Genomic DNA, 26,839 nt, shown 5'->3' on the forward strand with positions numbered 1-26,839 from the left:
TACACAATATATACTGCATATCAGAGGTCTTTAACACCCCATTTCGCACTGGCAGCGATGCGAGTGAGCGAACGAACGATGAAATCTCATTAAAATAGGCCTACTCGTTTTTCAATGAGACTGTCCTGACGTACCGAGTCTCTATTTGAGCGAGGTTTCGTATGGCCGCGTACGCCACACTACTATATGACTACAAATTACATTTGTCCCAATGCAATTTGAGTGGTTTAGGCTACGGCGCAAAGCAATGAATCGCGGGCTCAATACTGCCGTCAATCGCTCGCTCTTTGCCTGTAGTGCAGATGAGGTGATACGACTAAAAAAATAAACATTCCAATCCACCTGAACCAAATACCCGAGATAATACCCGAGACATGTACGGGGTCGGTTCCATGTCTATATATTCCATTCTATATATATACCAGTGGGTCCTGGCTCTGTTCATCATTATGGAATACAGAAGTGGATCCGAGGAGACCTCCGTGACCAGCACCGACCAGGAGAGAAATGCATATAGAGCTGTGTATGATTGCACTGACCTAAGGTCAGATCATTCCAGTCAAATAAGGGAAATAAGGGTTTCTTCCTGGTGAGTTGCATCAGAGAGAAGGAAAGGTGCAGGCTAAAATACAGTATGGATCTAACTGCATTCATTTTGAAAAGGAATGGGTCCTTTCGAAAAATTTGCCATACTCCAACATGATCGACCAATTCATCTGCACGATACTACCGATTACTCGCCACATGTAGCTTTGTATTCATGGAGATGTTTGGGGGAAGGAGAAATATACAATAAAAATCACAACCGGGTGAAGTGAGGGGGGCTAATATATTAAAGTCTAACTCATGTTGCTATGATTAGGTGATGTAAAACAAGTCTCGGATAGGAGACTTTAAGAGTCTCAATTGAGTCATTCTGCAGGCCACAGGTTTCTGCGTTACACCATTTTTTCTTTCAGTGGTTCTCGACCACAGGCCGGTTCGAGATCTGTACACTAAATGGAACAAAGCCTTAATTAGTACCATCGCCATCGGTAACACTGACTAGTGATTTCCAAAAGGGCGTTATGTGCATATAAAGCGGATCTCTGAGCCAATTTCATGGGTCCAGGTCCAACATTAAAATAAACCAGAGCGTTGGGCACTGGCCTACTTGGAACGCTGCAAGTAAATGCATGCCCCACCCAGTTATTACTTGCGCAAGCAGAGCGCGCAAGTAATAATTTCGCCCGGTCTCTTCACCGTGACAGCCAACCCGCCATGTGATGTGTATGCAAAAAAAACCAGCAAATCTGTGCCTGGTTTGCTGGGACCAGATTACATAAATGACCATATGTCTTACGTCATCATTTAGAGCTAGTCATACGTATACTATATACATAATCAGTAAAAATAAAATTGCAAATTGTGCCTGATCTGCTGGGACCAGAGTACGTGGTGTGTGTATATGTATGACTAGCTCTCAAATATGGTCATTTGTGTAATCTGGTCCCAGCAAACCAGGCACAGATTTGCTGTTTTTCTTGCATACGCATCAAATGGTTGACGGCTGTCACGTTTTGGCGCAAAGTAACCACAGTATACCGCTAATCAACTTACAACTACATACTCTATATAGTATATGTATATGTATACGTATGTCTTACATCATCATTTAGAGCTAGTCATACGTATACTATAATTAATCAGTGAAATAAAATAGCAAATTGTGCCTGATCTGCTGGGATCAGAATACGTGGTGTGTATATGTATGACTAGCTCTCAATGATGATGTAAGAAATATGGTCATTTATGTAATCTGGTCCCAGCAAACCAGGCACAAATCTGCTGTTTTATTTGCATACGCATCAAATGGCCGGTTGGCTGTCACGGTTTCTGGAGCAAAGTAACCACAGTATACCGCTAATCAACTTACAACTACATACGTACTCTATAATAATGTATATGTATACGTATGTCTTACGTCATCATTGAGAGCTAGTCATACATATACACACCACGTACTCTGGTCCCAGCAGATCAGGCACAATTTTCTATTTTATTTAACTGATTATGTATAGAGTATACGTATGACTATATAGATAGAAACTTGAACCATACTTAATAATACTAGGTGTTTATATGCATAAAGTAGGTAGGTAGCAAATAGTTACACCTAATAATTATACATTTCAAACGTTCCTTCACAGAGATACTGAGATTTGACAGTTTACAGCGGTCGAAAGTACTTGCGCGCTCTGCTTGCGCACTAGTTGGCCATTTATGGCCTACTAGTGTGCAACCAGCAAGTATGCACTCGACAGAGTGCAGTTCTAGTTATGTCTGTGTCCCTTTTAGGCCCATATATGGAGTGTGTGTGTGCTAGGCATGTGGAAAATAATCGATACGTATCGATACATCGATTATGACGTGCGCGATGCGAGTGAATCGGTTCATTCACTGTGTGTCGGTAAAATTGACGGGTGAAATCTCGATGCATCGTTCGCGGAGTGCTTTCATCGGTAAAATCCGTGGTTGCACTGTTTTTTCATGGTCAATTTCACCCTATCCTGTGTTTCCGAGGCGCATTGAACGTACCATCAGAAAAGGAAGGGAAAAAAAGGTCTCTCGCAGCCAGCTCCGCACAGTGTGCGGCTGTGCGCTGCGAGCACGCACTGCAGTCAGTGAACAGAAGCTACTGTACGACGGTGCAGAGTAGACACGTTGAGAGACAACAGACTATAAAGAGCACCCGCGACGAACAGAAGTGAGCCCCACGCACAAAGGAAGCACAACCTTTAGCTTTATAAAATAGCTGTCCGTCGATCAGTTGACTTTTCACTGTAGCGCTGCGTGCTGCTAATGATCCACACTCCACAGCTGTTCTAGCTGATTCTCCGACGCGAATCTGCGTCGCGACTCGCGATCATCAATTTGTAATTAAAGAAAGCTTCTGCAGTCTGCACACATGTGTACAACAACAACAACGCCACAGCTGGGTGTACTGCTTGCGTTTAAAGTCGTTTACAACCGTTCCACAACTTTCCACTGTCCAGCTTTCCCCTGCTATTCTCTGGGATAGAAGCCTTATTTATATTCTGCAGCAAGACGGTGTCGCACGCCTAAAATTGCAGATCCACAAGCTCACAGCAGGGCGTGGATGAGACGCGTTGTGAGCTTGTACATCTGCTATGTATTTATAACGTTAATAATACATGCAGGCCAGGGTCTTCAATGTTTTTTAGGTCAAGCCAAGGACCACTTAGCTGAGAGTGAGAGATCAAGCAGGGACCCCCACTATACATAGGCAATTATATTATAAAACTGTGTTGCAGATTAAACTACTTGTTTGACAGCACTACGAGTGTGACCTGTCATTTTTGTTTTGTTTATTTGTTTATTTTCTATTTATATGTTGGTAACATTAATTGATGAACGATAGGCTATTACATTTTAATCTCTTGAACCCTCTATACTCAAAACCTCAAATTGACCTTTGAGATATAATTATTATACTATAGCCTATGAATGATTATTAGTAATCTAACAATTCCACAATAACCAGCAGAGAGCAGACCCTTTGTTTACTTACATAATTCTATAAGTTGGGTTGTTTGAGATGCAGAGCTATAATACTAACCTACAGTAAAACAATAAATTGCTTTGAATTGAAATGTAATGCATTTTTACATGTTTTGGGAAATTAATAGAGCTTTAATATAAATCCTTTCTATTGTGATGAATCTCCATCAAATCGCATCGTATCGGTAGAGGGGTGAATCGCATCGTATCGCATTGATTTGAACTAAATGGTTATCGCATCGCATCGCATCGGGAAGAGGGAGAATCGTATCGCATCGTATCGCCAGGGGATTCCATGTATCTCTAATGTATCGTATCGCTGGCAGTGCATCGAGATGCGTATCGAATCGTGAGATGAGACGAGATTCACATGCCTAGTGTGTGCGTGTATGTCTTACCCTGGCACTCTGGCTGTATGCCCACCCACGTCCCGTTGGCCAGACACTTCCTCTCCGAGGAGCCCCTCAGGGTGTAGCCGGGTTCGCAGCTGAAGCGCACCGCGCTGTCCACCGTGAAGTCTTCTCCCAGACGGATGCCGTGCACGGGGACGCCCGGGTCGCCGCAAAGCCCCGCCGACTCCCCTGCAAGGGGACAGGTTGACCTTTGTTACATCTTGTGTATCAGGTATATAAGAGTGACACTTATTCTTCTTTGGCTACCTTCGGACAATGCAGCGGCATAGATAACGACAAAAAGGAAAACACAATGGTGGAAAAAAAAGGACTCTCAAACACATTGTTCTTAAATAAAGGTATAGCAATACTGCAATGGAGAAGTACTCGGCTACAAATAATTAAAATTTTACTTGAGTAAAAGTACAAAAAATATTGGCATCAAAATGTATTTGAAGTACCAAAAGTAGACAGTAGATAAAAAAGCTGATCTATAAGCTCACAATGTAAATCAACTATTCCCGCTATGATGAGGTATAATGGGCTTAAATGGTTAACAAGAAATGTCCGCATGGCACATATTATTAAGGGACACAATTTCCACACTGACATAATGATGTTTGGAAGGATGGAAGAGTTCCCACTGCCAGCTGATAAAATAATCTAATTGCCCTCTCTGATCCCCCAGGAGTGACTGACTGACTGACTGACTGTGACCCAAATACATTATGTTTCATCATTATGTTAATTTGCTGACCATGTGTGAGAGGACGTCGTTTTCCTTTCACTGGGTCGTTGGTGTGTTTCACACCGTGGCTTTGACTCGCCCGCAGGGCATTTTAAAACAATCGCAAAACATTTAGGGCTGCTGTGTAGACTGGACTGGTTTTACAATACGTGCATCCGCTCAATGTAGCTTTACTAGAGTTTTAGCTCGGAAAGTCAGGGAGTCTGGACAAAGAGGCAGCTTTTTATTGTCCGTTGAGACAAAGCCAGCAATCTCCAGGATATATGAATGTCATGAATTGTGACATTAACCTGCCAGGAGGATGCATTTTTATTATTGACTTGTTTATGTGTGTGTGTGTGTGTGTGTGTGTGTGTGTGTGTGTGTGTGTGTGTGTGTGTGTGTGTGTGTGTGTGTTCCTGTGTGCATGCATGTGGCAAGTCTGTGTGCGCGCACACACACACACACACACACACACACACAGTAAATGTGTACATAGCTGGGTGTGGATGCCCTTGGGGGTCCCGAAGTGCATGTGTGGGTGCAGGAGCACCCCGAGGCTCTTTACAGCGTGCTGTAGGAAGAGGAGGGAACGTGGGCAGATGTCTTTATGGCTCTTTACAGCCAGGGGCCCGTGCCACGTGGGCGTGCCTGCATGCTCCTCAGTCTAATATGAGCAGATTAATCCACTAAGACCTGGAACGCATATATGTGTGTAACTATACTTTTATTAAGTTAGTTCATTTTATATACTTTAGATGTTGAAAAATAGCAGATCTGCAAGCTTGTAGCGCGGCACCGAGTGTAGCGTGCAGATCTGCTATTTTTTGAAAAATTGTGAAAGCGATTGCAAATCGTCGAATATATATTCCATCACGGCAAACGTTTTTAAGTCAAATCTTTAATTGCTTCTGGGGGATCAAAATACTTTTCGATGCGGGTCGGTGGCCAATTACATAAATATATAATTTTGGAGGTCCTTGACATGAAAAGGTTTGAGCAACACTGATATATTAACACAGGTTTCTTTTTTCAGAAAACTGTCAGGATTGAGAAGACATTTGTAGCATCTGGTCTCGGGCCTCAACAGGTTAAAGCGTCTTTATGGAGGACAGAGGGCTTTGCCCTTGAGGCCTGCGGTGCCGACACGCGCGCTCTGTTCCCAAGACCATTTCTCAGCTCTCCTCTCCGCTCTACTAAAAAACCCACCCTTACAAGAGCATCCGTGCGACTCGGAGGCCATTTTTACACTGTGGATTAATCAAATATTCGAGGCAGGAGCAGTTAATCACATGAACCACACACACACGGAAAATAGCAGATCTACAAGCTCACTTGTCACAACAGTGTAAAGGGAAAAGGGGGGGGGTGTCCCATACGTACCGGAGCAGTGCGGCAGCGAGCCGCTCCACTGGCCGTCCAGCTGGCACATGCGCGTGGTGTTCCCGACGACCACGCGCTGGCCGATGCAGCTGAAGCGGATGACCGACCCCACCGTCCGGCGGTCGCCGGAAATCTGGGCGTAGGGCGGAACGCTGGGCCGGTCGCAGAGCACCACTGTCCAGCAAGGGGCAAAGGAGGCAGAGGGAGAAGGGGGGAGTTAAAAAGCAAATGGCAACATTAATATATTAATATATATAACACTGTCGAGTAGAAGCCTTGTATCACCATACTTCAAATGTATATGTTTTTCCCCCCGTAAAATGAATATCCTACTTCTTAAGAGTGTTGCGCGAGTTCACACAAGCTCACATTTCAACACGTTGTGAGGTTGCACATATTTTGAGTACTTGACGAGTGAAAGTGGTGAAGTGTATTATCTTTGGGTTTTTAGAAATATTGAACCCATGAGCCAAAGTATTAATAACAAGAGTTTGTGACTAAATAAGAATGGCATTGGATCCATTGGAACACAGGTTCTTTTCTTCATTCTTTATTTTTTATTTCCTGAAAAATAACAGAGCGGTGGCGTAGGTTTGCTCTTCAGCACGGCTCGTGACGTCATGTTGTAGTTCGGTGGTCACCTAACCACCGAAAATCCAGACTATGTATGAGCCTTAAACTGTCATTTCCACCATCACAAAACACACGCTTGCAGGCTGACATCAGGCACGGCAACTACTAGTGTTGATTTTGTCGACTAATACTATGACGAAAAATGAAAACTAAGCTTAAATATATTGACAAAATCGTATGATATTTAGTCGACTAAAACTAGACTAACACTAAAACATTCAAGGTGACTAAAATATGACTAAAACTAAATTCCAAAGACTATGACTAAACTAAAATATAAATTTGCTGCCAACAACAACACTGCACTAGTATACTCACACAGGCACTTAGGCAGGGAGCGGTCCCAGGTGCCGTCCCCCTGGCAGGAGATGGAGCTGGTGCCCAGGAGGTAGTATCCTGGGTTGCAGCGGTACGACACGGCCGTCTGGAAGCTGTAGCGATGCTCCCCGCTAGCCAGAACCTGCCTAATGCTGTTATCAACGTGGCCTGGTTCAGTGCAGTTCACAACTAGGAGAGAGAGAGAGAGAGAGAGAGAGAGAGGGTTATTACGTTCATGTTCCACGCAGCAGTGTAGAACTATGCTGTATATTTGCCTCCATTAATGCACAAGGCTGATTATGCAAAACACATACAGTACTGCTGTATGAATGTGTTGTGTGTACCGTTGCTTCGCAATTAGAATTTAGCAGGCGCCATTATCCAGAGCTACTTACAGAGCTTCAATGAGACACACTGTACCAACTGGACTAACTGTACCAACTCAAAAGTGAATCAACTCATTCGTGTCCATGTATTAATAAAAACTGACTTTTCTCATGCTCGACGCTCTTCTCATTTGCCGTGCACCCTGTCCATCCATCCATCCATTCATCCATCCATCCATCCATTCATCCATCCATCCATCTCAAAATGAAACAGGGAAGAACAGACTCTGAAAACAAACATTTGCTTCATTTGTAGTCAACCTCCTGCTGTCCTCCATGCTGCAGCGACAGTGATGGATGAAGAGGATAGGAGAGACGAGGCAAGGAAGATGAGAGGAGAGGAGCCAGACAGAAAGCTACACTGGGCCGGGGATGGTGGATGAGGGAGAAAAAGGGAACAGTCAGGAAGAGAGGGTGAGAGTGGAAGGAGGTCCTGGTGGTACCATGCATCCCGTATTCAGATTCATGACAGATGTTTTTCAATAATCTGGTCTCCTGTGTGTCTCGGGACACTGGGAGAAGCCAGTAGCACCGCCCAAACTTCCCGGCCCACAGATGTCCGAGGCTCGCTCAACTAAATCGGATCTGCAACGCGCAGCATCTGGGCTGAGTTCCGGTGCGGGCTTTACAGAGGGAGACACAACCTAGCGCTCTATATGACACAATGCCAAAACACAAATGGACTGCGAACACGGCGTCTGGAAGTCGCCCACGCAGCCATTATTGCCGTGCCAGTCTCGCCCCCGTGAGTGCGCCCTCTCCTCAGCCAAATTGAACCCGTTGTATGCTAATGCTTTTAAAAGCTATCATTTTCACACTTCCAAGCAAGCCAGCGCAACTAAATCAAACCCGCACCCCCGCCTTCCAAACACCTACTGGAATGCATTGCCTCCTGTAGAGAGCCGACCCATGGCTCCATTATTTCACAACTCGTCGTTTAGTAATTCTACAAAGCAGCATTCGGAGGCACCAGTACTCAGGCGCCTCATTCCCAGAATCCAGGTTATAGCTCCAAATAAAAGGAAGACACAAAGGCTGGAATCCAACAACTGACCCCCTGGCAGAGTTTTGGACTGACCCACTGGGCAGAGACAAGGGAGGGAAGCTGATATGAAAGGAGAAAGGACAATACAAGGGAGAGGGGAGCAAGAGGAGAGGCACTGGTGGTAATTAATCTGTTTCTCCTCAGAACAAGGGGACCCCCCCTCCCACTCCCCCCGGCCACTCTCTGCTCCACCCTTTATCTTCCTGCTGCTGCTCTTGGCTTCGTGCCAAGCGCAGCCTATATGTAGGTGGTGTGTCTAAGTGGGCCTATACCGTGAGTGACGAACAAACGCGCAAAATGGCTGCCAATAACGGGAGAGGAGAGGAAGAGAGGAGAGCCCTGGATGTCATTAGCCGACTGACCAACCCCTTTGCTTGTTCCCATATTTTTCCCATCCCCGTACTCTGCACTGTTCTCACCTCTCTCTCTCTCTGCTGGTGGAGGTTGGTAGAGCTCGATATAGAGAGTCAAAATAGAATGTGTGAATAAGGGGGGCCATGGCTGTGCAGTAAAGTCAACCTTGGAGCGAGAGATTACACTGAAGGCTAAAATAAAGCAGGAAGAGGATGGAGGTAGAGAAGGGAGACGATGTGCAAAGGCTGAGGAGGTGCAGTGGGAGAGGTGGCGCCACACGACAGCAAACAGAAGGAGAGCAGAAGGATATGGAGCTCTATATGACCTGAATGCTGTAATCGCGGTGATAAATCCGGTTGACCAAAAAGGTCCCCTATACTGCTTATGTCTCTACACAAACAGTGGAGAACAAGGTGCCATTTAAACAGGTGCCATGTGCACACGCAAGCACACACGCACGAATGCACATGTACGAAACTAAGCCGCAGCATAGCTTCGTGCGCACATGGAAACAAGGCCAATGCTAATATGATGTCAGTGCTAGGAGCAGAGAGATTTATAATGCATCTGTCTGGGAGGAAGCCTGCACGCTACTTATGCATTCAACAGCCAAATGCCATTCGATCTCCCATCCTTTTTTACTCCTTCTTGGCATCGGCTGACGAAGGATAACTCACAGACTTTTAATGCCACATCTTAAGAAATGGAATAAAGTATTCTCTTCTTCGCTATACTCATTAAAAATAGAAAAATGAAAAAAGAAATCAATCAAGTCAATCTATAATTTGGTTCTGTCAATGTCTGTCTTGTCACATGTGGGGCTGTGAAGACGCACATGTGATAGCAGGGGCCATGGTTCTGTGCCTGTCTCAAATCCTTTAGTTAGTGGGGGCTTAGAGTCAGGCCCGGGCAAGCAGACACTTTTCCTATCTAGCAAAATACAAAATCAAATTAAAAGTATCCCCCCCCCCCCTCTCTCTCTCTCTCTCTCTCTCTGTCTCTCTCTGTCTCTCTCTCAGAGGGGACAGGTAATTCTCATTCTAAGATAAAAACCACAGAATCGTCTCCAAAGGCTGCTGTCTCTCACACGGGCTCAAGGACCCCAAGATTGTGGTTATTAACTTAAGTTTCTTTCTCTGACAGACAGGCTATATCCTCAGGGCGTAATGGAGGTACAGTAGCAGGGCTCAGATAAGATACCGTAGCATTGTAAATGTAAATATTATCCAGAAACTTGGCCTTTTCCCCCACACAGCGAAGACCTGGGGTATAATTACATAGATTGTCTCTCTATGCTTTTCATTTCAGTTTTCACTAATACATGCCATTTAGGATCACTGTCCCCATGGATGGGATATGAGTCTCAACTCTGTGTTACTGTGTGATTAGGGTCATTTGGCCAGACTTTTCTCTGCAAATATATGAGTACAAATATACCTTGTGGCACCAAGAAACTTTTAAGCACTAAGCAAGTGCATGAAGATGGATTACTGGAAGGCAAATACACACACACACACACACACACACACACACACACACACACACACACACACACACACACACACACACACACACACACACACACACACACACACACACACACACACACACACACACACACACACACACACACACACACACACACACACACACACACACACACACACACACACACACACACACACACACACACACACACACACACACACACCCACCAGTGGTTTTCAACCAGTGGTCCTTGATGGGGTTCCAGGTGGTCCCCAGCTAAATAGAGAGTTGGTAACCAAATGGACCCTTGTAAGATCTTTAAGTCCAAATGGTCCATTTGGTCTCATTTTACACTCTCAAGAGTTAAACTTTTGTTAAACATCTGCATTTTTGCACATTTTTGAGCATTACTAAGATAATTCTACACATTCTCGTAATTGTGATGAAGTCTACACAATTAATGTTAGGCTACCACATCAATACAGCATGGAATTGTGGACAAAATCTTAACGATAACAACGATAAAATATTAGGTTAAAGGTCTGAGACTGGGAGGCTAAATGTCATCAAATGGTGGTCCGTTGCTCAAATACCGAATAATATAAACTTTATTACAGGCTCATGGCCCACAGGGTAAAAACAAAACATCACATATAAAAAAGAGAATAGATAAAGATAATAAAGAAAAGAAAAAAGAATACAATTTTCCCAGCCCCAGGTTATAATGTAAGAGAGGCACTCATGCCAGTGTCCTCTAATCATAGATGTATACCCGACAGAACTACGGCCAGGGTCTGTCATCCATTCAACGAGAGCACAAATAATGGGCCTTGATATGTTAATGGAAACCCCTGGAATACACAAACACAAACATGGACACACTTACTTTTACACTTTGGGAGGATATTGCTCCATTGGCCGTTGGACTGGCAGGAGGACTTAACGGAGCCCTGCAGGACATATCCGGTGTTGCAGGCAAAGCGTACGATGTCATTGAGGTTGAACTGCGTTCCCCGGGTCACGCCAACGGTAGGGTTGCCAGGATGTCCACATGTGATGGCTACGTGGAAACAGAAGAAACAATAGTGCTTACGTATGTTACGTACGTTTCCAAATATGGAGTCTATGCAGATGTCAGAACTTCATTGTGATGTCAGAACAGGTCAGCCAAAACTGTCCCCCAGTTCAAATGTGATTACTTTGGGGCGGTCGCGACCCCGAAAAGGTGCACCAGTACTTACGGACACAGACGGGCGTCCGTCCGGACCAGCGGTGGTCCTGCTCACAGATCCGCACAGACACGCCGATGAGACGGAAGCCCGGGTTACACTGGTACACCACGCTGCCGCGGTAGTTGAAGTTCTCCCCAATGATCTGACCGTTCACTATGGGCTCAGGAGTACCACAGTGACCAGCTGCAGGCGTGGGGAGAGAGAGAGAGAGAGAGAGAGAGAGAGAGAGAGACAGAAATGGGACTTTTATTATTTTGACAATAGCACATCTGTTTGTTATTGTTTTTAATATCCCAAGTATATAATAGGGCTTAAAAGGCAACTGAATGTGTTGTAATGATTAACAAAATCTACAAAAAAACTCAAATGCCCAAAATGGGAGAGAAACGGATGATGGGATTGATCTGCGCCGTGAATTCCCTACGTGCGACGCGTGACAGTTTTAATGGGTTTCCTGCAGAAGGCGATGCATGCAAGACTCACATATGAGTCTAACAAAATGAGTCTTAACAAAATCTGCAAAAAAAACGTAAATAAAAGTATGTAGAGCAATTGTAAAGTGTAAAGTATTGAGAAAGAAAAAAAAAGATGTACTTAAGTACAGTACATGAGTAAATGCACTTAGATACTTTCCGCCACAGGAGACATTGTCTTTTAAATGTGCTTTACGCTGATCTCACCAAGACACTGGACTTGCGTGCCACTCCAGAGTCCGTTGGACATGCACTCTCGGACCCGCGAGCCAACCAGGGTGTAACCCGTGTTACAGGAGAAGATGGCGGTGGCTCCGTACACCATGAGCGTTCCGATCTTGTTCCCGTTTGGTGGAGTCCCGAGGTCGCCGCAGGAGATGACTGAAAGATGAGGAAATATCATCATCCTCTGCTACGGTCAGTGGTGGAACATAGTAGAGTGTCTGGGGTTTTTAAATGGGCAATGTGTGTTTTTAGATATTTTAGTATTTCAAAATGTCTGTGATGTCACAGACACTGGTCTCACTGCTGCATTACTACAATGACCATAATGCTTTGCTGCACTCACCCCACCTTGTGGAGAGGGGGAGGGCTGTCTTACTGAGACAACATGTAGTCCAGGAAGGAAGTGAGACCAGTGTCTGTGACATCATCTAAAACATACATATTACCCACATAAAAACCCCAAGAAAGTGTTTCTTGTCTCCCAAACATCATTAAAATAAGTTCTGGTTGCAAAACGTCAGGTGTGAAGTGGTCATTTAAGTGCATGGGTATTTCACACGCCATATCATTTCCACTCACTATCACAGGCCGGGCGGGGATCCGGGTAGTCCCACGAACTGTTGGCCTGGCAACGGATGACCCTCTGACCCCTGTAGTAATACCCCGGGTCACAGATGAGCATGAGCATGGCGTCGTACAGGTTCTGGGTCCCGTAGATGAGCCTCCACCTCCCGTGATCCACCGCGGAGTGGCCCATGTCAGGGCATGTCACCGCTGGAAGGACACAGGTTATATAGGCAGTGGCATTATTGTACAGCACTTCAGTCCTCCTCCTACAACAATACGCATGACATCTTAGCTCAGTGGCGTCAGTTCAGCCAAAGCTAACCTATGGCAAGGTGACGACACGCAAAGTCTTTCGGGTATAGCCCGGTTATTTGCGTCTTTTTATGCCCTATTTTCCTCGGGTATATTTGCGGGTATTTGACGGTTTTTGGGGGGCATATTTCCGTCTATTTCCTTCTGTCGAGTGTCTTTGAGACTGACCCTTGCCAATTTGCCATGAAGCTTACAATGTCAGAAATGTTAAATAACAACATAGGGCATACACTGTCTGTTTCAAATCAAATTGGGCAGCCTTAAAGTCTTAAGTTATAGCCTCCATGCCTGGAGCATTTACCTGCTGGTGCTGGTGCCTGGTGGTGGTGTTGTTATCCTTATCCGGTGCATGTGCGTGTACATGTGCGTGTGCGTGTGCGTGTGTGTGTGTGTGTGTGTGTGTGTGTGAGTGACTGTGTGTGTGTGTGTGTGTGTGTGTGTGTGTGTGTGTGTGTGTGTGTGTGTGTGTGTGTGTGTGTGTGTGTGTGTGTGACTGTGTGTGTGCATGCATGTGTTATAAACATGCACGTATATCACAGTGACATGTACACTGTATAGTGCAGTGTGATAGTGGTCGTATGTGAACTTTCTAAAACACAGTATGACACCGAATAATATTGCATTAAAATACCAAACCTGATAGCATCTGTACAATCCGTATAGTCACTGTAGAGAAGTGCTACTGTGTGTGCATCCTTGGTTGAAGTAGGATGTGAGGAGTGCAAATGTTTTCAAGTTGTAGCCTTATGTAACCTGGCACAGTGACCACACATATTTGGCGAGTTTAACCCATTCAGGACTGAGGATCCGATTCTACAAATGACAGTTTTCTGACAAACAATATGTTTGACTATACCAGTGGTTCTCAAACTATTTCATGTCAAGGACCCCCAAAATTCTATGTCCCAACTGAAGAAATGTTGTTGTTGTGAAAGTATATATTCAAAGATTTGCGCCACATTTGCCCCGATTTTTCAAACATATCAGATCTACAAGCTGTGAGCTTGCAGATCTGCTATTTTTCAAAAGCTAAAGTTTGAAATAATAGCACAGATGCGTTCCCGTCCTAAATGTGTTAAATGGTAATCAGGGTTTATCCGCTCTCTGCACGGTGCAGGAACTGTGATGAAGGATTTAACACCAAGCGAGTATTAAAACTGCATTTTAATCCGGAAATGATCCTGAACTCAGAATTGAAAAGTTCAGTCGCTTTTTGAAACGTGACAAATGCCCAAAATGGGAGAGAAACGGATGATGGGATTGATCTGCGCCCGTGAATTCCGTGCGTGCGACGCGTGACAGTTTTAATGGGTTTCCTGCAGAAGGCGATGCATGCAAGACTCACGTATGCAATGGGGCGGCGCTTCGATGGGGCTCCATCTCCCGGACTCTTGACAGACGACCGAGGTGGTGACGGGGCCAGACAGCCGGAAGCCCGGGTTACACTCGTACATGGCCCTCGCTCCCAGCGTGAAGTCCTGTCCCACGATGCTGCCGTTCACCGGAGGCACCGGCATTCCGCACGACATGACTGGTGAGGGGAGGGCCGAGAGAGGGGATTCCAAGAGAGAGGGAAAAAGGCGAATGGAGTGGACTAATCAGTCAGTATTTCAGTGCGTGTACTTGCATCCAGCAAATTTAGATTTTAGTCTTTTGAATAGTTTTCATATAGTTTTAGTCACCTGGAATAATTTAGTGTTAAGTCTAATTTTTGTTGTATTTTGGTATACATGTATGTTGTGAGCTTGTAGATCTGCTATTTTCAGCATGCAACCAAGTGTAAAATGACTTGTGCCTTTTACTTATACAGGATCTATTGTCCACTAGTCCCTTCCTAACATTTTAGTCTAGTTATTATTTGTTGTTTCCATTTAGTTTATGTCAGTGATAAAAGGTAGTCCACGAACATTTTTCGTCATAGTTTCACATTTTTTCAGCTTGTGCAATATTGAACTCCCCAGGGACTCGGGGAGACGAGGAAGTTTCATTTGAGACGCAGCAACGTGTGCGTGGGTTCCTAATAGCCATGGGCACTGCAAACGCACTCCCATCATCTCCGGCACTGTTGTGCTCCCGAGTCCCAACATTTTTCACAATGGTGAAACATGTCTGGAGAGAGCACATACAATTCATAGGAGGGGATTACAGTACACCCTCTGTAGCTCTGACCAAACTGTCTGCCCTGCCGCGCTCCAGTTTCCACCTTGTCAGAGCTGGTTGTAAACAACACAAAATAATGTGTCTATGCAGGCTTTCATATTGCAATTTAAGACCCGCAAAGTTGCACAAACAGAAAAATAATAAAACATGCCTTTTAGCTGCGCAATTAAATGTCACAGCCTTGTATGCGGTCTAAAATAATTAAATTCATTGTGTGAATCTTGCAATGCTTGAGGGAAGAACTGCCAAATTATCCATTCCAGTTTATTGTGTTTTAACTGCAGGCCACAATGCCATTCAGATGACAATAGAAGGCAATTGCATCATTAGTTTTTTCATTTTGAAAAATATAAATTGTCGTAAATGACTGCAGAACTGTCACACACCTTATTGGCACTGAGCTCAGGTCAGTGACATGTCATTAAGCTAATACGGCATTATCTCTAACGGAATCCCTGAGGATGCCTGCTGGTGTAAGCTTCCTTGAAGCATGCCCCACATTGCCCCAGGCTTAGAGGTTATTGCTGACGGCCAATCATTTTATAGTCATGTGTATTGCACTCTTCCGGATCATCTGAAATGCGAATAGCCAGGTGACCGAATTCAAACAAGATGATCTTTTCATGATCTTGAGAAACGTCTCTAGAACGGAGGAGGGCGGCGGTATAAGGTTCCCTCTATACTAACTGACACCTGTGTCTTTTTTCCCATTTCCTTTGTGAGAAATTGCACCTGTCCATCATCCCTCGTGGCCCGTTGTTATGGGGTCAGTCCTCACCTTGGCAAAGTGGCACCGGCGCGTTCCACTGATAGATCCCCTGCGGCGTCCGGGTGCACGCGGCGCTGCTCTGGCCGATGAGCCTGAAGCCCTGGTCACAGCTGAAGCGCAGGGTGCTGCCCAGCTTGGTGCCCGTCAGGCTGTGCACCGTGCCGTTGGCGGGGTTGTTCGGGGGGCTGCAGTAGGCGGCTGTGAAAACAAGAACGAAGGATTATTAAGAGTTAAAAACATTCGCTCTGAAAGAATATATATTCAAAAATTTGCGCCACATTTTTACGATTTTTCAAATGCCACTCGGTGGCGCGCTATGAGCTTGTAGATCTGCTATTTTTCAATAGCTAAATTATAACATAATGTTTGAAACAAAATGGGTTAACACGTAGACCCATGTGCCCGTGGTCCCATTTTATTCCCCCATGGTGTTGTTATTTTATATTATATTTTGTGTGGACAACGCACATACTGTAGATAAATATCTCATTTTGCGGGTAAAACTTGAATTGCCTGTTAAGTTAGCTACTGTACCTGTTTGAGTATGCATAGCTAACAGGATTGGTTTCCCTTCTTTCTGCTAAGCTAATAACAGAACTGGAATTGGTTCTTCAATTTACAGTTCAGGTTCAGGTTTATATATTTTACAGCGATTCTGTAATTGTCATTTTATGCTGTAATAGCTAAATTCCACAGGCAGTGGAATGCCATTTAAGTCCAATAGTAGCTCTAAGAATAATAATAAGGACAAAGAAAAATACTGCATTGCAGAAACGGTTTTTAGGGTGGATTTTGATGTCACTATGTCATTATGTACAAAAAATAGACGATGTACAACTCACAATATGTGTCACATTGCAACACATTGTGAGTTTGTAGTTCAGCTATTTTCAGTTCAGGGCATTTTGTATGACCTAAGTATAAATCATGATTATGCTCAACACAATGGCAATGATGCCAGTACGTTTCAGACTTATATATGCAGTTAATGTCTGAACTGCACATCTGTCTTCTAAGGCTATACTGTGGAACCAAACGATCAGCTTTAGCTCCAAGGCACACCACCGCCTTCGTTTAAGGCAAACAATGCCGACTGGAGACAAGGGGGGAAATCGATTAAAGGGAAACTAAATGTTGTTCAAAGACGAAAACAGCAAGCATGGGAGATCATAAAAATGATGGATCCACAATAATAGGAATAATGTATCTGCTTCTGTGTGTCAGCTAAATAGGCGTCTGCAATAATCGTACATCATCCCAACTGGTGCCATGCAGCAACAGTGCCGTGGTTTCTTTCTCTGTGGTTTTCACAGAAATGAAAAATCCCTACATGGGGACGAATGAATTGAATTCTGTACAGAGATCTCACAATAAGGTGGCGTCGCTCGTATGCACACAATATGCACACCCGCCTGAGATGGATAATCCGACATCTTTGGCAATATATATAGTAAGACGCTTCTCCTGTGTGTGTGTGTGTGTGTGTGTGTGTGTGTGTGTGTGTGTGTGTGTGTGTGTGTGTGTGTGTGTGTGTGTGTGTGTGTGTGTGTGTGTGCGCGTGTGCGTGTGCGTGTGCGTGCGCCAGTGCGTGCAAAGTTATACAAGCTACACCCATTCTGTAGAGATTGGACAACATTGTAGAATGGGGTAGGGCCGTGAGAGGTGAGCATGTGGATTGACATTAGTATGCAAGTGGGCCAGGGAGAGAAAAGTATGTCACCCATTACGTTTAAATTGCTATGAACACATAACATCTAATATAAAAAGAAATAAAAAATAACTCAAGCAGACCATTGTTGGAAATGAACCCCACCCTGTTTAAGGCTATAACCTCTTAGAACCATGCATGCAGTCACACAGGGCTTGAATGTTAGAAAATTCCTGTAGGTCAAAAACCTAGTATTATGGCTGACTGTGTATGATGCACTGAAAAGGCCTGGTCAATGAGGAGGAGGGCCATTTACATGTAAAATGGCATTATCTTATTTGTACATATATATTTTGTTCTAGTGTTGTAGTGCACACACACACACACACACACACACACATACATGCACACACGCACACACACACTCTGTCACTCCAGTGTTTTTTTTCTTTCTCCTATCCACTCCACTGTGTTATATAATGGAGATGTCCAGATCCCGGGCAGAGGCTTTTATGCTGGTTCTGGACAACCGGCGATCTGACGGACTTGACAACGGGCACTGCGCTCCCTGTGGTGGTGTGGAACGCGCATGTCAAATTTGAAGCCGGTGGGTCGAACGGTTCTCGAGTAGGATTACAGACGTACGTACACACAGAGATGGGATGCATGCATACTGTATATTAGGATACAGAAGGGATTTGACTGTGCTTAACATAGGTGTGAGGCATGAATCTCATGTGACAGAGTTTATTGAGAAGGTCTGGATAGTCAGATGTTACATACAGTTTGAGATGCACCATAGAAACCTAGTGCCAATATATAATGTGCTATGAATAATGTCTACACCATACAATAAACAAATGAACACATGAAAAAACAACGTAGACCAAATACCGAATGATGCTTGGACAATTACACTGCCAAAAGTTCAATGAAGACGGGTTTTCTAGCGCATAGTCAACCCTACAGTTCACTTCAATACGTACAGTCGTACATCTAAGATTCCTACAGCACACACAGCTAAATTCCATGCAGTTTGTACATTGTGTACAATTGTCACCATCACTCAGTCACACGCATCCGTCAGATTGTAATCTAGAGTAGTCAGAGTTCAGAAAAACAAGCAATTGGTGTGAAATAAATCCACACAGGTCCTTCCACAGCAACCAAATAATCATTCCAAGGGAAATTATTAATGCAATGAAAGTTTGCAAGTTTGATTTGTTTCTCGCACGGAATGCAAACCAAATCAGAAGCACCAAAAACACGAGTGCTCTCGATCACCATGTTGCGTGTCCTGATCTCGCACACTCCTCTTCTCCTTTTTCCAGTTTTAGCAAATATATTTTTAGGAACAAACAGAGGTGAAATAATACTCACACTGTAGAGTTTGGATTAAAACAATAATAATAATTTCCTTTTCAGGGTGTTTTAACCTCGGATGGGCATGCTTTTGAGGTTAGGTTTCGGCATAGTTTCTGTTATAGGTTTAAGGTTAGATTTAAACAGTTTCTGTGAGGATATGGTTAGGTTTAGGCGTAGTTTTTGTGAGGTTAAGGTCAGGGCAGTGCAAGTCATGTTGTGCCCTGGGCAAAAAAGACAGAAAGGGAAGGACTAGGGAACAAGGAGACAGCATATACAGTATAGCACATTGAGTTGGCTGGGAACCAACATAGTGAGCAGTAGAGGGATTTAAGGATTGTTCAACACCAGTTTGACAGCCAGTTTTGTCTAGACAGACCAGCAAAAGAGATTCATCATCATCATTGTAGTCCTTGATGCCTAGGGTAAGGTTAGAGCACAGACAAACTCTGCGTCCATGCCCAGCGATATGTAACACGCAGGCAGAGCTATGTTCCTCTGCGAGGCCTTCTGCTGTCAGTCATGGTGACTGGCGGCTCCCGAGCTATACCCTTGAGCTCAAACTCAATTCTTCACTTACACGTCTAACTCACCACCTCCCAACCCCACCACCCCCCCTATTCCCTACGCTGTGGATCCCTCCGTCTGTTATGGTGTACGCATTGTCCTGGGCGCAACCAGCCCTCAGGCTCATGGGAAATGAGATCTAGGACGCACGTTAAGATTGAGAGAGAGAAACAGAGAAAGAGAGAGACGAGAGGGGGACGAGATGAGAAGAGAGAGAGAGTGAGACACGCACAGACAGATAGTATGTTTATCGAGTGATCGACATCCAGACAATACAATGACAAGATGTCAATGAGAGGAGTGGGAAACTGCCTATAGGAGCCACAGGAGGAGAGAAAGAAGGCAGAACACTAAGGGGAGGGTGAGCAGGGTATAAGATGCTTGCTACAGCGGGTGATGGATGACCAGCCGATGGAGACAAAAGATGGATTGATACAGAACACAATGGGACAACATTGGATCTGCCCGAGCCATCTGTTTCCCCGTCCCCAGCAAGGTGTGTGCAATGCAACTCCATATTGGCCGTGGCAACTTGTGGGTTCTCAGCCGGATCACTTAGCTCCGTCTGTCACTTAGTTTCGCTGCGGCAAACAAATCCATCACAGAGAATGGGAGAAGAGGGTGAAAATGCAAAACAGGTAAAGGGGGGGGGGGGGGCACGGGACCGCGAATCGACAGAACATCCGGTTGGGGAGACGGCGCTCCCTGGGCGAGAGGTGGAGGGAGACGATTAGTCAATCTGGCTGAGTGGTGTTGATATGGAACGAGGGGAGCCTGTTAAATATTTACACGGTTATAATGTATTGCGAGCTGTGCAGGTGTTGCGCGCCAGAGGATCTTCCGCGGACGCAGAGACAAAAACAGAAGAATAATAACTACTGTCCCCATTAGGTTGGGGTGGGCGGTGGTTTATATTTGTGTCAGCTAGAGCTCCTCCGGCAGCCCCAGAGAAACTACGCCGACTTAAAATGAGTCGACCCCCCCCCCCAACAAAAACAAACAAAACCCAATAGTCATCCATCACGAGACAATCCAAATACAGTGCAATGTATTCCTGTATATATTGTCCTCTGAATCGATGAACTGACCTGAGTAGCGAATCCGGAAACCCTTGTGGCTTGTGGTGTGGTCGAAGGACCAGTGCAGGTAGACCTTGTTACTGGAGCTGGTGATGCTCAGAGGACTGGAGTAGTTTCCACTCAGTGTGATCAGGAGAGGGCTCTGTCTCGAGGGGCCTGGAGGGGAAGAGAGAGAGGGGGAGAGAGAGAGAGAGAGAGAGAGAGTGAGAGAGATTTGCCAAGAATCCACCTTTGAAGTAAAAGGTTAAAATGAGCCCCTATGGGTCAGTTCTCAATCTCTGAGTTAAAGTCATGGATTTGACGGTTGATCCACTAGATTTTCAAGAATGTAATCCAAAACCAGTGAACGTCGGTATAGCAGACCTACAAGCTCATAGAGCGCCACTCAGTGGCGCGCTATGAGTTTGTAGATCTGCTATCCAGCGATGCCCATTGATGCTGACATTTCCAGTGTACGTATAGGCTTTCCCCATGTTTTATCCTCAGCCCTGTATCCCACCCATGGTCTAATGCCGGGTGTATAACAAACTGCTTACAGCTGTCTGCAATGCCACCCGGTACACGATGGAATGAAGGTTTGCTCAGCACGTAATTGTGGAAGAAGGGTTTTCGGTCCATGCTTGGCTTGGCAGCCCTCGTGGTTTGATAACACGCCCGTTTCCCCCCCGCGCTTGCCGGGAGATAAAAAGGTGTAATCAGCAACACTTGTGCGTACTGCGCGTCATTTTCTCGGTGCAGCCATGCAGGCGAGGCCTCTATACTGTCCCTCTAATGACACAGAAATGCACAACCAAGTCGGATGCTGCCCCGTCACCGTGCCAACAGGGGGTTGCGCCCGCGCGTGCGTGTTTGTGTGTGTGTTGTTCCAGCAAAATCCTGAGTATAAACTTCCATACTCTCAGAGATAAATGAATACTCAGGATTATACTGCAGACAGCTTTATTTTAGACCATGATCACGGCTGTATTTTTCCCCCACTGTGGGTGATGCTATTGGGCATCTTGGCGTGTGTATTAAAAGCCAGGGAGGGGGGTGGTGGTGGGTGGGGGGAGCTTGCTAAACATGGAGAAGGAAAAGTAGTCCGTCTGTACCACCCTACCCTTGACTTGTATATTATAACTAACAGTTGGCCTTAGCCTGGCTCCAGCCCTGAATCGCTAGCCCATTAGTAAAATATGTTCTGGCGATTCAGGTCTGGAGTCTCTGCCTATGGCGGCGTTAGTGTCGTTCGGCCATCAGCCCCGTCACTCGACAGCGTCAGACAACAAACATGGCTACCCCCACTGTGGTGACTCACCACCGTATCAATCTGGATATTAAATCCGTGTATGATAAATTGTTTCTTTACAGAAACGACAGGTTTTATAAACATCATCATCCGACATATTTTACCGCTTTTGTTCACATGCTAGTAGCGCTCGTTGGCTGTGTTTGTTTGGTTAGCAAACGGGTTAGCCATAGCCTCATGATTGACAACAACGTCACCTGCTTTCCTACTATTCTGATTGGTTGGTATAAACCAATCGCCCAACCCATAAACTGCTGCTGTGGGGAGGGCTTTCAGTCTGAATAATGAAGTGAAACGAAATGAAAATCTAGACTGAGTGTCAGGCTAAGTTGGCCTTAGAGCCTCTAGTAAGTTTTATCCTATGTGTTCTTGGCTTCACACTACTCAGCCTGACTTCATAGATGTGGGGTGTGTGTCATTGTAATTATCATCATTGCAAACGGTGGCTTGTGCATTGTTAAACCTAACTGTGTATATAACACGCCTACTCTGTTGAAAATAATGGGTCAAAACATTGTCATCCACCTTATTATTTAATAAATGCAGACTACTTCTCCTTCTCCTGTACGTATGTTTTTGTTCAGCACCTGAAGGTTATTGAGAGATGAGCGTACTTTCCTCTGGATTCAGCCTTCTAAACATGTCATGGACATAGGCTTTTGAGACTATAGCATTTGTAATATGTTGTATTCATTCACTGTGACCCAACTGGAGGGGGTGCTGACCTTTTGTACTGACTTTATATCCAATTGAAATCCCATTGGAGATGAGGGCATTTACCTCCTTGCCCTATGCTGAAGTGGCCATGACCGAGTGTACTGCTAACACACACAAAGGCATTTTTCAATGACATTCTCTACGCTGATGCACCTTTTTCATTTTCATTCATCACCTTCACCCCTGCCATATATTTGCAGTCCATAAAACCTGACCTGACGGATTATATCACGGATTGTACTGTGCATCTTACTTCAGCTGACATGTGATGCTTTCTAGCCTCTGTATGAAAAGGAATATGTTATGAAACAGATTTCAAAATGTCTCTTTCACATTGCATGCCAAACGCCCAGTTCTTCAATAGGAATTGGACATCAAATCATCACTACAACTCGGGCCACAATATGGCATCAATCATGACATCAATGAATTAGTGTCACTAACCATCAAATATTTCCAGCTCGTCAAACTGACGGCTGGTCTGAAAGTGCTCAATGGTGAAGGTGATGTTGTACCCGGGCTCCACTTTGACCACCCAAGAGCAGGACTCAAAATGTGGGAAGCCGTTCCCCGGAGACTGGCTCATGATGACACCTGTAGAGGCCCTCAGCACCTCATTCATGGGACAAGTCACTGTGGAGACAGAGAAACAGAACAGAATGGAACTAAATTAATCACAGTTACCTATTTGGATAAGTAATAACAGCTTGGTTTGGCCTGTTTTATGTACCGAAGCTGCCCGTCATTTAATAACCGCAGATAACTCGTAATGGTCGTCTAGTCCTTTCACGGGAGACACAAATTGGATTGATTCGAGCTCCGCTGTTGTTGGAGGGCAACTCAATGTGACTAAAGGCATACTTAAGGTAATTGTCATTCCAGTCCCAGCGCAGCCGCAGGAAAGAAGGCTGTCCATACTGAAGCAACCCTGGAAATGGGTTGATGATATCAATGACTCGCCATGTCCTTCTGTACTTTCTGCCGTTGTCAAGCATGGGGCGATAGGACACTGTGATGCTAACTCGGTGCTAATGCGGGCCGGCAGCCCTATTGCTTCTGGCGCGTCTAGGCAGACTGCATCTGTCTGTTCATCTCATTCCCCCTCCCGTCATTGGTATTCTTGTGGGAACGCTTCCGTGACATGCTTTGACATTTCCCAGTGGTTTTTTGGTCTGCATTATCAGACACTATACACAGCTCTCCCGTCTGTTGTGTTTTGCAGGGATGCTGTGAGGCCTGCCTTTAATCCCCCGGAGCTGTCTGCATGCCGGAGCATCCCCATCCCCAAATGAAAAAGTAAAGAAAAACAAGCTCCGACATGAAGGACACCGACTCAACACAATGCAACTGCTCAGATTTTGCATCATCTCATTTGGGTCTTCTGCCACTGATCTATAAAAGGGGCCTCGTGGTAGAATTTGGCTGGTGCAATACACTCTGTGCAATACATAAATATTTCAATGTGTGTTGTCTCTATCAAGGTTCTATAGGCAGAAATATATGAAACTTTCCATGCAGTGCTGGCTTTCTTGCATGCCTTTGTAATGTGGACCCCCCCAATTTAAAATCAATTAACCGTGACAGAATATAGGCTTCTAAAAAAACAAACCGGCAAGGAACAAAATTTGCCTCAGATGAAAAAGCACTGCCTCCTACATAACAGAGACAGAGAGCGGAAACTGCTTTCATCCACAGTATGTTTGATCGCAGCAGCCATTCAACTCTGCGGCTTGTTAAAGGGTCCAGTTGGAGCCATTTCACACTTACAGCTTAATAAAATGTTTGTTGAAAATAAAATAAAATCATGTAAAAAACTAATTTCACTTCATTTAACACCTGCCAGGTGCAGAGTGCATAGAGTTACAGCAAAAATATATAAATAAACTACTTATTTTGTGTGTGTGTGTGCGTGCGCGTGTGCTTTTTTTTAATCCAAAATTAGTTAATAGCACAGGCAGACTCTTTACATACTAGAGCATGTCTGAAATAAGTGTCTGAAATCGATATGTAAATATGAAATAAATGCTTAAACATGTAGCTAGGTGTAATGTTAGAGACCACAGTGAACCTTTCAAGCCTGTTTTCTGTTTTCTGCAAGACATTACTCTAAAAGCCATATCTCCAAAACTGGTGGGTCAAACTGAACCAGCAATATGTCAATGTGAAGCTATGATTCCCTGCTTTCATATGACATGAAAAAACGAAAATTTAAAAAAATCCAATGGCAGTCCCTCAGTCAAATTTTGTCAGATTTTATGAAAGAAGCGCCAATTCTCATCTTGGTGGGTGTGGCAGCAATTTTTCAAAATGGCCATCAGAGATTGGTCAAATCTTCCTAAATGACCCAGCTACAATATTTGCTAATAATAGCAGCTACAATATTCGGGGTCTATCAGGGCTCCATACTAGGATCGCTCCTTTTTCCACAATGTAGGTATTTTCCCTCTGCACCAAATCTAGCGCCCCTCAAAACTAAGAAAAGAAAAGAAAGAAAGAAAAGGATGTTGCTAACGAAAACCTAGTGTATCAGTGGGTTATCATGAGTATACATCAGAGAACTAAAATGTATTGAAAGAGGGACTTTCAATTTGACCGTTTATAACTTGACAGTAAAATAACCACAGCTGTATGCATGCTCATGTCATACATTGAGCACATTGTTAGTGCACATCTACAAGTTGGTGTGTTAAAGTGACATAATGGGAACGTAAGAAGCAGCAGCTTAACGTCCATTTAGACCCGAGGTCGATTCTACAAATGCCTTCTAAATCATGACAGTTTTCTGAAAAACCTCCGTTTCTAGGTCAGTGGTTCTCAAACATTTTTATGTCAAGGACCCCTAAAAATATAATGTAATTCTGGTCCCCCAGAAGCAAATATTTGAGTTAAAAACGTTCGCTATTCAAAAATAGCAGATATGCTAATTTTCAAGCATTACACAATGCTTTGAACACCAAAAAGGGTTCCCGCCCAGAATGCATTAAGTAAAAAAAAAAGGGGTCAATATCATCTGCACTGATCTGAGATTTTTCACAACGGAACTGATTCACCTCAATGGATCAAAGCACTTAAAAGCAGTCGCTGAGAGCTGACAACGATTGTGTCTGGAAGTAACAGTACATGAAGCAGCCTATAAACTCCAGCAGCGTTCAGTCAATGATCGATTCCCTGGGGATGAGATGTGTGTTGTCAGTGCCTTTTTTAAGACGGCCCCCAACTTATCTCCAAACTCGCTCTTCAACTTGTCTTATAGAGTTTATGCCTGTGGTGTGAGGCCGATAGGAGCCCCCACATTTGTGGAAATAAAGCCGGATATACACATAGTTGTGTGTGGGTGTCACACATTGAAAATATCAAATCTACAAGCTCACAACGCATCACAGTGCAACACGCTGTGAGCTCTATAGATCTACTACTGCCAGACAGCATGCAACAAAGACTATCAAGTATTTAATCCACTTTGCGAAGAGGCATTGTGCGCCGCATGACTGTAAACAAAGGGGTATTAGGGAATGAATCTTGACAGCTGAAATAAATAAAAAAGGCACTGTCAAACGCGGGGCAGGGTGAGCCTTGATAAGGCCACAGCTCAAGATCATGTGTCGCTCGGCTGAAACAAGGGGGTGGAATAAACGGGCAAGGATGGTGACACACACACACACACACACGCCAATAAAAATCACATCCCCGTGACAACAGGCTGCTGAGATGCCTTCACCCATCTTGTTATTTAATTAGCATAAGCTGGAGGTGATAACTAGTTGATTGGAGGGGGCGGGGAATTAGCATTAGTATTAGCGGCACCTAGCAAGTGTGAGGAGGATGGCATGGCATTAAACGGATGCTCTGCCTTCCATGTTGTCATGCAGCCAGGCCAATTACTGTTGACGGAAAACGAAAAGACAGGCAAAAGGGACAGCCAAGACACGAACAAAACAAAAATCAAAGAGTTGCATGGAAGAACTGAGTGTGTGTGTGTGTGTGGGGGGGGGGGGGGGGGGGACCGAAGGGAGAAGACTCAGAGGTGTATGTGCCAATGAGGAAGGAGGATGCTTGATTATGCGGCGTTGAATACTGCTGGGGGATAAACACAGGGATTTTGGATGATCAAAAATGTGTGTTTCATTAATGAATACGAAGTGATATGCTATGC

The 26,839-nt window shown here is 44.7% G+C and overlaps 1 protein-coding gene across 1 annotated transcript in view; it reads right to left on the minus strand.

The window, feature by feature from the left end:
* The window catches only part of csmd2 (CUB and Sushi multiple domains 2), a gene marked incomplete at both ends in the record, with an annotated part of 362,644 nt that overhangs the window by 26,908 nt on the left and 308,897 nt on the right, over positions 1–26,839 (minus strand). Inside the window, 11 exons of the mRNA XM_080787142.1 lie at positions 3,960–4,142; positions 6,064–6,237; positions 7,015–7,203; positions 11,174–11,347; positions 11,529–11,702; positions 12,200–12,373; positions 12,797–12,991; positions 14,442–14,627; positions 16,035–16,223; positions 20,691–20,837; positions 23,131–23,319. Of these exons, the coding sequence (XP_080643268.1) occupies positions 3,960–4,142; positions 6,064–6,237; positions 7,015–7,203; positions 11,174–11,347; positions 11,529–11,702; positions 12,200–12,373; positions 12,797–12,991; positions 14,442–14,627; positions 16,035–16,223; positions 20,691–20,837; positions 23,131–23,319 (1,974 nt within the window). The remainder of the gene's footprint in view (positions 1–3,959; positions 4,143–6,063; positions 6,238–7,014; positions 7,204–11,173; positions 11,348–11,528; positions 11,703–12,199; positions 12,374–12,796; positions 12,992–14,441; positions 14,628–16,034; positions 16,224–20,690; positions 20,838–23,130; positions 23,320–26,839) is intronic.

This window comes from Protomyctophum bolini (genome assembly GCF_963924005.1).
Source record: "Protomyctophum bolini genome assembly, chromosome: 17".
Classification (NCBI taxonomy): domain Eukaryota; kingdom Metazoa; phylum Chordata; class Actinopteri; order Myctophiformes; family Myctophidae; genus Protomyctophum; species Protomyctophum bolini.